We start from the raw sequence: 12,790 nt of genomic DNA, 5'->3' as shown, positions 1-12,790 counted from the left end.
GGCATTTTTTGGGGATTCTTACAACGTAAATTTAAACATGATGATTTCGGCGGAAGAGTTTTTGGAGGACCAGTACGATGGGATTGCAATGCTTCAGCATCGCTGAATACCATGTACACAGATTTTAAGGAAGGGGAGGGGGTTAAGATCTTGATTCTCGCCATCTTGTTGAGGCGAAGAAATTTTTTTTACAAAATCAAATTTTCTTTTTAAAAAAAAAAAAAAAAAAAAAAAGAAAGAAAGAATAAAAGCAGCGTAAACACAGAACATGCTTTGAATTTGTCTAATCAATAATGTTTTCAAACATTCATGGCCTTCAATTTACAAAATAACTTTTTTGAGATCGCAGAACACTCTTTTCTAAATGCATGGCTAGTAAAGCTATAAATTAGTGGATTGATTGCACTAGAAAGAAGATAAGATCGCAGAAAAAGATGATAGAAATTTTTTTGCAAGTCATTTTGTGTGTTGTAAAATCCCTCGTTTGTGTAACGTATCACAGCTATGACGCAATACGGTACGAACGTTAAAACGTATGCTAGAGTCACAACAAACAACATGAAAGTAGTTCTTCCGGTATGATAGGTACGACCGTACCGGCAGATTTCACTCGGTAAAGTTTGCGAAGACACAAAGGAAGCCTGCCTGGATAAATATTTTCCTTTTAGTAGCGTGCTTCTTGGTGATTTCTTTCCATCAACATGGAGAGTGTTACATTCCGGCAAGCTTGCTGATCTTTTTCTGTGTTCTTGGGCGATTGTGAAGTTTTGCAACTCACTAATTCTGGACAGAGTTCGGCAAGAATTATCAGATTTTAATCCATTTACTTTAGCTGGCAATGAATCTACTGATCTGTTCATATTGTACTTATATTTCATGGTGTTATATGACTTGTCACTTGTAAAACTCTCCTGCCTCACAAGTCTTGCACTGAATTTGGTTCCCTTCCCAGCATTCAAAGGAATACTATCCTCGTCTATATTTGTTGTACTAGAATATGAACAAAGACTCGGTCTTCGTTTGAAAGTTACGACAGTACTCCAGCTTCTTTTTGGACTAAGACTACCGAATTGCCTTCTTTTATATATTTTAACTCCTATCAAAGAATATAGTACTATGAATGTTATATCGACAATCACGTTAGAACCTAACAAATACATTCCATACACGAAGGGATACACATTATTTTCACTGTCATGGAAATCATCATCAATGAGGCAAGTCTTGAGGGAGTACTGTTGTGATTTGATCGTCTGTGTTCCATATAGAAGAATACTAGGCCAACACGTGACTGTTGCTAGAGCCACTGAAAGAACAACTACAAATTTTGCCCGGGAAACGCTAAACGGTTTGGTTTTAAAGGAACACCAAATTCCAATAAATCTGTCAATCGCAATCCCCACGAGAACAACCGAAGAGGCGGCATTCATGAAGAAAGTCACAAATCTTGATGATTTACACAGAAATGGCGAATCAAATGACATGTAATTGGTAAGGAGATAAATCTCAGTGGGTAATGATACTATATTATTCAGTAAATCAAACCAGGCAAGAGCTAGGACAAACAAAGTAGATGGTTTTCTCCTTCGCCGCCATTTTGTGGTGTACACGTGACATACTAAGCAGTTTCCAGGAACTCCTATCAAAATGAGTACAATCACGTAAACAAGAGAAGGAATAAGATGGCGACTCAAAATATCTGCCGAAATTCTTCTACGATATTCCTCTTCCAGTTCCAGCAATGACGATCCGTTTGATGAAGAATTCTCCATTATAATGTTTTTAGCATTTATATTCTGTACACCTGCTATCCATTATTCCTGAAACGATGAGAAAATTTCAATTTATTCACTAGAATTTTTAAATAATAGAATCCATTAACGTTTAGAGCATCACCAGATTCAACAAAAATGTATGATAAGGTAATCTATGAAAGTGACACAAACTCTCCCCTCCAGTAATTATTGGCAAAAAATGAATTTGCAAACATCATGTTTCTTATTCATACAGTGATATATCAATTATTTTTAATCAATCACTTTTCGGTTGCCATTGGCATTTCACATTCTGTACTAATAGTCAATATCAATTAATAGTATATCGGACAATCCCAACAAAACACAAGAGGGAATTAATCACTTAGTGTGAGCTATCGATTTCGTATCCGTATATTATAATGTCTGAAACCAATTTTCTCAACAAGATTAACATTTCATAAACATACCAGTGACAAATCGCTGAGGTACCAATTCCATCCCTCGGGTTTGATATTCCTAAAGAACACTATCTGACCAGGTATAAATTCATACAATGGTCGGTTTTGGAGTTTAGGACATACGGTTTATTAAGGTCGTATATCGTGATTTAAATTACGTGACCTTGAAATTTAATCGGATAAATGATGTTTTCAGACCACTAGTTTAATATGTTACCTTCAAAGCGTCTCTTTTGTTAAGACCTAAAATCAACATTGAATTCTTTTAATCCAAATTCAGGGATTATTAAACGAGTGAAGATTAAGGTTTGAGTAATTTTAACATGAATACAAATATTCCTGCATGTCAAAGCTGAAATTCATATTATACAATCGAGGAAAAGATGATGTTGATTTAAGGACACTGCCTAGATTATCATTTAAGTACATTCTAAAAGAAATCAAACGAAACAATGTTTGAAATGCCTTTCATTTTGACGATTTGGAATAAAAGAATGTATATTTATATATAGAAATATAAAAACGAATTCTGTGTATTTTAAATTACGTGTGATTACTTTAAACATTTTTCTAGTATCTTTTTACTTTTCTTAACTTTTGTAATTTTCGAATGATCTATAGTTTTTGCCTCCTCAAACTAAATAAATATTTGAATATACTTGTGACCTTTACATCCGTTTGAAATCTTGCCACATTACCAATATTACAAAAAATTATTGCTCTGTATAGGGTCAAAGATATCTTCACGGTCCAAGAATTAGAAGGCAGGAAATCTATAGAGCTTCAGTAAACTTCTAAACAATATTCTGCAAAATTTCTCTTCATTTCTGTTATGAGCATATCTGAAATACATATTAGCTGCACTGTTTTATAGGTCTTAGGAGTAAAAATTTTACTGTGTATATAGACATTTGAGAATTTAAGCAATTTGGTAAAGCGAATTGTGCGAAGTTCAACACCTGAGATATCTTCATTATTTTTAATTTAGTCAATCCAAAATAAAAGCTGCAAATATCTAATGTGTGTAGAATCGCAGCGGAAAGTTTAGGGTAAATGTTAATATCAGACAGACATTAAAGCTGCAAATTACAATTTATGTGCTGTCCGTACTAAGAGGCATGGACAAAATTACAAGTTCGGCAATAGAAAAATATTTTTTCATTGCTCCCAAAAGGAGGTCACATTTTGTGTTTAATCACCAGCATTGCTAGATTTCATTTATTGTTGGAAATAATTTCACACAAAGATACCGTGTTACGGACACTATTGATGAGGTGAAAAAATTACAAAAAGAGGGTTCTATTTATTTTATATTAATTTTAAATGAAGAGAGTACATCTTCAATGTGTGAATAAACACTTTACAAAGTTTCAAAAATTGTAACTTATCACAAATAAGAAACCTCTTTACATGACACGCACTACTGACGGAGTGGCCTGTAGTTGCTTTGCAGCCAAAAATAAAAAAAACCCCAAAAAAAAACCTTACATTCCATAATCTTTATGGTCTAATAAGGTATATAATACGCAAATTTAATATCGTTTACATAAAACAACTAATGTGTTTTTACAATATCAAAAGATAACATATGTGTTTATTTGATTGGTAATATTTTTATATAAATCCATCACATTTTTTGTTTAAACTTAAGTTAATGATTTAAAGGAGACAAAATATTAGAAGCAAATACTTGAAACCTTTGTATGCCCCGTATCGAAGATATACCCCCATGAAGATATACCCCCATATCGGGGGTATATATTTTTTGCCCTGTCCGTCCGTCTGTCTGTTTGTCCGCAACAACTTTAACCTTGCCCATAACTTTTGATTGGTTGGAGGCATAACTTTCTTCTTTCACATGTGTATTACTAGTGACAAGACCTTCCTTTGCGTACCAACATATTTGACCTCTTGACCTTGGAGTTTGACCCACTTTTGCAAAAAAAAATTCTAAACTTTAACATTGGCCATACCTTTTGAACAGTTGGTGCTAGAGCTTTCATATTTCACAAGTGTTTTCGTTGTGACAAGATCTTTCCATGGGAGTAAATATTTTTGACCTTTTGACCTTGAGCTAAGAGTTTCACCCACTTTTAAAAAAACTTTTACTTTGGCCATAACTTTTTAATATTTAGTACAAGGGCTTTTAAATTAAAAAAAATTAACCTTGGTCATAGCTTTTGAACACCTAGTAGTAGGGCTTTTAAATTTCACAGGTAGGCCTATATTTTTTGTGACAAGACCTTCCTTTGGATGCTAACAATTTTGACCTTTTGACCTTGACCTTGGAGTATGACCTACTTTAAAAAAAACTTTTTACCTTCGCCATAACTTTTGAAAAGTTAGTACTAGGGCTTTTATATTTTGCATGTGTGTTTCTTATGAAAAAGTCTTCCCGTATGTACTTCTAATTTTGACCCTTTGACCTTGAACTTCGAGTTTTCCCCACTTTTATGAAGCATTAACTCTGACCATAACTTTGGAATGGTTGGTGCTTGGACTTTCATATTTGGTTTATCCATTGACACAAGTAATTTCTTTGGGTAACAACATTTTTTTTCTCTTGACGTTTACCTTGGAGTTTGACTTGCATTCGAGAAACTTTAACCTTCACCATAAAATGTCGTACGGGGGCTCAGTGTTTCACAAACACATCTTGTTTCATCATTGTGTACACCTTATTAAATGTAATAAACAAAGTACACAGTCATCTCTGATAGAGATCACGGTTTGATTACTTAAACATGTATCAATATTGTCTTGTTCTGAGAACACAACATGCGGTGCATATGTAAGAAGATAAATCACGTGATCAACAGAGCCTTATTCATACATTTTATTAGCATTGAGTCATACGTTAGTAAAAAAAATCGAAGGCATTCTTTTAAGAGGTCTTCATATGGTGACTTTTCCATCGATTTACTCTGATAATTCTGAAAGAACTTTATTTGTTGCTAGGCATTTGACGACTCCATATCACTTAATTTGCTAATTACAGAAAAAGATCCAAAGCTGCTCTAAACGCATTCTTTATGTCGCAGATTGATTTCCGACATTAGATATGCATGAAATTTGCGAATTTCTAAAGACTTAGTGTATATGAAGTTATTTGAAATAATCGCATAAAATGATTTAATTGCTATTTATATGTATTTCTTTCGTCGATAATTTCTTGTACATTATTAAAATTTCAATAGGTTGCTGCAAATAAAAAATTCTAACATTCGTTTTTTTCCTCACAGACACTCGCTAACTTCTCTTGTTATTTGAGTATCACATTGGTATTTAGCAGGGAACAATGTCTTTTTGAAACAACTTTAGAATCTCAACTTGGTTCTATGTAATTCCAGATTAATTGACCTGCAGAAATCAAATCAAGCAGATGGGTCTTATTGGGTCTTTATTATATACCTTTATCTTTAAAGGTACAAATACCAGCTCCGTACGTTAAGGTATGAATGTACGTTTCTGAAAGTTCTGTCGGCCATATTAAGTCAAATTTTAACTTCGTTTAGAGATTCTTCAACAAGCAATACTTGAGCATTGATAAGACGACTGTTTTAATTTAATCAGATATTTTCATAATCACCATGATTAGAGGCTGTTATTCGGCTAATATAAAAGAATATTAGATGTAAAAGTTCGTTTTGTGTTATGTTGATAGACAAAATATAAAATTCAGAAGAATTTAAGGAACGAGACTTTTCTGTAACTGAAAATCGATATGTGTGTTTATTTTTAATTGGAGATAATCTTAGGTTTAAATTGTATATAAAGTCGGCTATAAATAAACAGAAACAGAGAAAATTCAAGCAAAGCATTTTTTTTTTCAATATGATGTAATATTCTGTGAGAGAACTAGTTCTTGCTGAAATTGATTACTGAATCACATAATGCAGGGACACGAATAATGAGTCAAAAAATATATTTCTACCTGCTTCATTTGAACATGAATTAACAAAAAATAACGTTTTACTCTTTCTCATGAATGAATTCTTCAAAACCATATGTCAGTTTTAAATATATTTAATATTCCCAACAATCAAAATGAATTTGATTTACCATACCTATACAGGATTCCAAAACTCCATATAAATCCTTACAAACAAAGATACATCGCAGGTTCCAGTAAATGTTCTACCAAGTCTCTTTCTTTACTCCTCACTAAAATATTTACAACAGTGAAGGAGAAACTTCAGGAGTACTGTACAACAGTATATGGTGTAAATCAGACGTGGATACTTAAAAACTCCAAGGAACTTTTAGAAAATTTGAAATCACAAAATTTTAACAAAATCAATAACATCAAAACGTATAACTTTTCAACACGTTATACAACCATTCCTCACGATAAATTAAAGTCTAGGTTTTTGACACCAGAGACAGCTGCTTTTTCAATAAAAATGGAACTCATAAATATAATTACCTTGTCATCGGTCATTTGCAAAATTATTTTTTAAAAAACATTTTGGTTGTACACACACGCACTCTGAAGTTGATATTAAAAAGAATTTCGGATTGACAATATCTATGTAGTTTTTGGAGATCAGGTCTTTCAACAATCTGTTGGAATTCCCATGGGTGCCAATTGCGCCCCTTATTAGCAGACCTATTTTTTGTATTCATATGAAGCAGAATTTATTCAAAAACTTCGGCATGAGAAGTAAACACTTACTGTAGCTTTCTACTCGACATTTAGATATATTGACGACGTATTATCAATTAACAACAGTTACGTCCATTCACTTGAACACGATATATCCCAGTGAGCTTGAAATAAAAGATTACACAGAGTCTGACACATCTGTTTCATTTAAGGAATAACTGTCTAATTTTTTGGATTCATGATGTGATCAATCGAGTGGCTTGCGTGATAATTTGCATAAACGCCGAAGGCGTTTATGCATAAAATTATCACGCAAGCCAATCGATTGATCATCGTCATGAATCCAAAAAATCTGACAGTTATTCCTTATATTTACATGCTCCTGATTCTGCAAATTCCCGTGCTAATAGCCCCGCTTCTGTCTCTATTTGTCCCGCCCCGCACGTGATTTTTTTTAACCGCGCCTATCGATGAACCAGTAGATTTATGTAGAAATAAAGTATTTTTACAATTTGTAATTTTATCTCGGACAAAGACATTGGAAATGTAAATATATATGGATGTTTTTGGAGGTATGTGTTTGCTCTGCTCCCGATTTGTATTGTTTAAATGGACTTTGAGCTTGAATAATGTTCGTTATCTTCATATTTCATGAAACATGCTCTCCATTCACATTCAATATAAAATAGTACATATTGGTCTCTAATTTACATCGCGTTTTGCGTAATTTTGCACACTGTAAGTTATATCGACATTTCTTGGGGGTCAAAATGAAAACGACGTAATATACTGACTAATCAGAAACTTAATAGATTGATTGTTTGTTTGTTTTAAGCCCCTTCCGAGAATTTTCACGCATATAAACGTCATCATATACCGGTGAAGGCCTTTAAATAAATTTTCTCGGCAGTCAGGGCCAATAAGCAGTGAGTTTTTATCCTGCCAATGCCTACCGTGACACGGGATCTCGGTTTATAAGGCCTCATCGAAAGACCATGACTTTCTAGGGCTTTTGGCGAAGGAACGGTCACTACCTAGACGAGAAGACTAGTATTGTCTCCAAATCGATCTATCACCCAAATCTTAGTTATGACCGGGAAATATTTTGTAAGAATTTCATAAATTGAAACATTCGATTACTTGTTTTAAAAATACACTGTAAAAAACACGTTTTCAGCCTTGAATTAACTTTGTTAGAGTCTAGCATCCTTATGTCAAAACTGGTGAAAGTATATTGATCAACTATATGTGTTGTATATTAACGCGTGATTTGTACCGAAATCTTTAACTCAAAGTCCAGATTCATTACATGTCAAATTATTCATCCGAAAACCTTGCGCTTTTCCTAGAAGAATTGCGTATGTTGAAAATAAACGTGGGAAATAAACGAGGGATACGCGTGACAGTGATGTCTGTATCAATGTCACGTGATTATTATGAGTTCGAAAAGATTTATGACTTAAGTGGCATTTTCTTTGAAGTAATAGGTTGATTTGTTGGATTATCGTCCGTGATGAAATACACTAAAAATGTATCAGGTACATATTGGAAGACATTTGATGTAGATTTAATCATAAATTCGAAACGAAAACAGAATCAAAATAATACTGACAAAATGAGTAGATTGTCGTTAAATTAAGTGCATAACCAATGCTACATTGATAATTTGGGAAAAAGATACAAAAGATCAGTTTCTGCAGAAAGATTTGTAAATTTAATAAAGATTTTATTTAGAATTTAAAAATTACCAAAACGCTTACTTTTAAGTGAACCGATGATTCTAGGTTACTTTTTTTTAAATTTATATATTTCCTCCTGTTATATGGCATACATTCAAAAATGATTAATGAGAGAGAGAGAGAGAGAGAGAGAGAGAGAGAGAGAGAGAGAGAGAGAGAGACTTACCATGTAAAATTACATTATCCTTTTAGTATTCCAACAGTATGCATTATGACCTTATGTTTATCTATCCAAAAGCACTAATACTTTCATCTGTATAATCTGTGATTCATTTTTTCCTTTGATTTGGCGACCGAGTCTATTACCATTGACAGTATGGAGTTGTTATACGAGGTCTTTATGTATTATATTAGCGTGAAGGTTACAATCAATATTAACTACTGCATCCTTGGTACGGAGGAGTCTGGCCGAGAACAGTGCGGGTTGTCAAAAAAGAAGGATGAATCACCCGAACAATATCCATATATAGTCAAACAAAATGTTGCATCCCCTAAGAATCCCTTCTCAATTAAGTAATTCGCCATTACAATGTATGCGTGTCCTGATCAGCTTACAAGCAGAAACAGCCTTTGTATACGTTTCATATGTATTACGTAATCTACTTTTTATAGCTTTTTTTATGATTGTTATACAGGTCCCATGAGAGAAATTATTACACTCAAAAATATTAAACAATACAACATAAGCCCACAAATCGCAAACACCTCCAAATCAAATTAAACTTTGGAAATAATCATACGCTAAGGCATTGGCGTTTCCGGTTTAAGTAACGATACTTTTTGTAATATGATTTTAAAATCTTTTTAATGGAAACAGATAATATATAATTATAGGGACTGTCAAATCGTAAAATACAATGCATCTTCCTAGATATATTTTAACAATGTCATGCTCAACATGGAAGGTCCATAAGGGCCCATATTTTTATGATGTGAACGGATGATTTTTCTGCTTTTGAGTGGCATTTATCTTGCTTTCCTGAAACCGTGAGAATTCAAAACTTCTCGCACTGCTTTTACATCTCTATAATTTTCTAGTTGTATCCGCATTAATTACTATCCAAAGGTACACGAAAATTAAGAATTTTTATTGGTTGTTCTATTTTAGTATGGTAGGATAACTACGAAATTTACACTACTGGTCGTCAATTACATCAGCTAATTATAAGAACTGCCTCACCGGATTAAAAATATATACTAATTGATTTTTCTGCAAAGCTGTCAGTAAATTTAATGCATGGGTTCACAAGTGAACATACTCTAGAATGCCTAAGCTTATTTGCGGATTTAATTAAGATTAGTCAGCGTCCAGTGCCAATGAAGAAGGGTTGAAACCTGGAAATAAAGATCTGCTCCCCGAATGATTTATCTTTGTTAGAGTTCAGCGTGCAATTGTACAGAAATGCACTTTCTTTTTTTATTCTTTAATTTGATAAAAGTTTTCAAATTTGATTTTATAGACACGATATTATAAGAATTGAAACAATATGCCAACAAAATAATTTGATACAAAAATATTTGCTGGAAAGTATTGAGATTTTTTCCCCAAAAACATGAATAACTTTCCATCTATCTTTTTTTTCTTCAAGATTCCTTTTTTTTTTAAACGATGTGTACGAACTTGCGTATAACATACTGTAGGCAGTACGGTCAGCCAACTACAATATAAACCTCATGCATACAAAAAAAATGTAATAATTTCTTAAATAGCACTTTCAGTAAAAGTTTCATTGTTCTTTTCGAATTGGTTTTTAACATTCTAATAGAAGAAAAGAAATTTAGACTGTAATAATACTTTAAAATATAAAATTTCTGATTGCTTAAATCTCTGATACACTCTTACTCTAACCACAGTTATAATGGCATCGAACTATACCGGGTAATATCTTCTTGATGGCATACGTTTAAATAGATCTCATATATACATTCACGAATTACAGATAAGTATAATATTCGATTTAGTATTAGATTCATCCGTTTTTCACTCTTTTTTCCCCCTTCTTTAATTATTAATTCTTTTTATGAATTTCGAACAGTTATTTACCTAGAAAATAAAGATAGGACTTCCCTGTTTATTTGATTAATTATAAAGCCAATTTGAATTGATTCAGCAACCGTATAAAGTAATGAGATCGGTAGATAAACTATGTATTTTTTGTATAAATAATAATAATTCGACGTGAAACCATGCTGTCTGTAGTGTTTCCGTCACTGCATGTAAGTTACATTACATTTGTATTTAAAAAAAAAAATCTACAAAACTTACTTTGACTGTAACGAAAATATCCTGACAATCATCAGTTCTTTCCTTGGTGAAAAGATGAGCAAAAGATATATAACGTTCCACACAAGAGTATCCTTTGTGAGATCGATCCCATTTACTGCTGCTCAAATATTTAACAGCTAAAGCTCTTTTAGATACCAAGAGAAAAGACAGCAAACCCAGGCAAAACACACCTAGAACTTCCACGAATCAAGACTTTTGTTATATATTATGAATGAAGTCATGAGGACACAAAATATCTTTATATCAACTCTTCATCCTGATAAAAAAGTAAAAGGCTTTTCTGTCAATCATTCACTAGACAATGACCCTCCAATTACAAAGTAACGAACCTTAGTCCCCTAATGCAGTTACTTAGTAGTTAATTTCTAACCATTTCCTCGTAAAAGAATCGACAAAAAGAGAGAATCTATACAAATAATTGTCTTAATTATTAGAACCAAAGGGAAAAAAATCCAATGTCAAAGACATCCACACGAAACTCTAGATTTTATATAATTCTGTAAACATTGATAAAAATATCATATAGCTAATTTTTTTTACCCCTTTGTGCACTAGATCACCAAATGAATGTAATTAAAGTGCAAGTTTGGGTTTGAAAAAAAAGTCGATTTTCCTTTTGTGTTTTAGAATGTTCTTCATGTACTTTGCATTCCTAGACTACACTTTTGACCCTTAATAGACGATTTCTGTTATAAATATCAATATTTAAGGAAATCTAATAATTCATGCCCCAGTAACGAATTGAGAATATCCTCTTTTTTTTACATTCTCAACTGATGTTTACAGACTTTTTCCCAATAGAAAATGAAATTACCTATCCTGGCCATTTCCTAATTACTAGAACCTCCCATTGGTCACTAAAACACCTTAAGAAACACGAATACAGTTTTTCACAGAGATTGAATTAATGCAGAGATTTATCCACATAGATTCAATGCTACACGTGTTATTGCTTAAGTTACACACGACATGAAGCCAGAAGGTGAATCAGGATAAAGGGCAAACAGAAAAGCCACTGGTGCAACAAATCTGATATTATACCAAGATGCAATTTAGTCCAAAATAAACAATTCATGAGGATGCTTCAACATAAACGACATAATGCTTTTTCTCTTTCAAATAGGAATAAATATTTACAGTGGTACTATACCAGGAAAAAAAGCCAAAAACCAACAGCTGATAGAAAAAGATACAGTTGAGAGTTCCTTTGTATGTGACAAAATTAAAGTGGTGAAAAAATATCTAATGTTTTTGATATGCAAAAGAAACGCAATAGTAGACAGTAATACCGGGTAATATTGTTTAGCAAAAAAAAAAAAAAAAAAAAGAAAAAAGAAAGGTTTCGTCTGAGATTATGTCTTTTTTCGGGATGCTTCCCAGAAGACAATTCATGCGGTTCCGAGAATGGGTCAATATTTTTTCTCATTGATGATGAAAGAAAACAACATCTTATTCGTGCAATGTACTCATGTAAATTCAGTCATTATGAATGCTCAAATAAAGAAGACAAACGGCCAGAAACCTCATCAACGATCATGGCTCCATAAATCATTGATTACGGAAGCGTATATGTATCTTTAGAGCTGTTGCAAACCATTAACCTTTGTATATCTGCTTTAGTAAGTAAATGTTCGATATCCTGCAAATAAAGCAGTTATTTACAAGTAGAGTTATTTGAGTTATAGAACTTGTATTGGTGAATATTGCCTATTGTTGGCTGTATATGTATAAAGATGTAAATGCACTCCCAAGCTCGTGTATTTATAGAGTCAAATTGGGCAAATATTCATCAATATACATTCAGTAATTCTACAATATTCTGTCATTAAGATATAACATACAAAAATAAATGTATTTCAGGAAAACATCTACAAAATAACAGTTTGTGTGGTAATGATACGAAGTAAATGTTTAAAAAAAAAACCCAAAAATTTTATTTATAT

At 32.6% G+C, this 12,790-nt stretch overlaps 1 protein-coding gene across 2 annotated transcripts; it reads right to left on the bottom strand.

Moving 5' to 3' along the window:
* Nucleotides 1-260: 260 nt before the first annotated feature.
* LOC133185408 (uncharacterized) lies at nt 261-8,744 on the bottom strand. 2 transcript variants are annotated; one of them, XM_061320591.1, is made up of 2 exons: nt 8,727-8,744; nt 261-1,820 (listed from the first exon to the last, which is right to left on the bottom strand). In XM_061320591.1, exon 2 carries the CDS (start codon nt 1,770-1,772, stop codon nt 300-302), a length of 1,473 nt encoding a protein of 490 aa, XP_061176575.1. In that variant the 5' UTR covers nt 1,773-1,820; nt 8,727-8,744; the 3' UTR covers nt 261-299. The 2 variants fall into 2 exon arrangements, with proteins under 2 accessions (XP_061176575.1, XP_061176574.1); XM_061320590.1 differs by lacking the exon at nt 8,727-8,744 and adding an exon at nt 6,283-6,306.
* Between the last annotated feature and the right edge of the window lie 4,046 nt (nt 8,745-12,790).

This window comes from Saccostrea echinata, unplaced genomic scaffold, assembly GCF_033153115.1.
Source record: "Saccostrea echinata isolate AGI-Se365-2 ecotype Australia unplaced genomic scaffold, CSIRO_AGI_Sech_v1 ptg000012l, whole genome shotgun sequence".
NCBI lineage: Eukaryota > Metazoa > Mollusca > Bivalvia > Ostreida > Ostreidae > Saccostrea > Saccostrea echinata.
This window is presented reverse-complemented; position numbering and strand designations above follow the sequence as displayed.

Bases quoted from the DNA above. Each gene is read 5' to 3' on its own strand.
- LOC133185408 (XM_061320591.1), bottom strand. From the start codon at position 1,772: ATGGAGAATTCTTCATCAAACGGATCGTCATTGCTGGAACTGGAAGAG.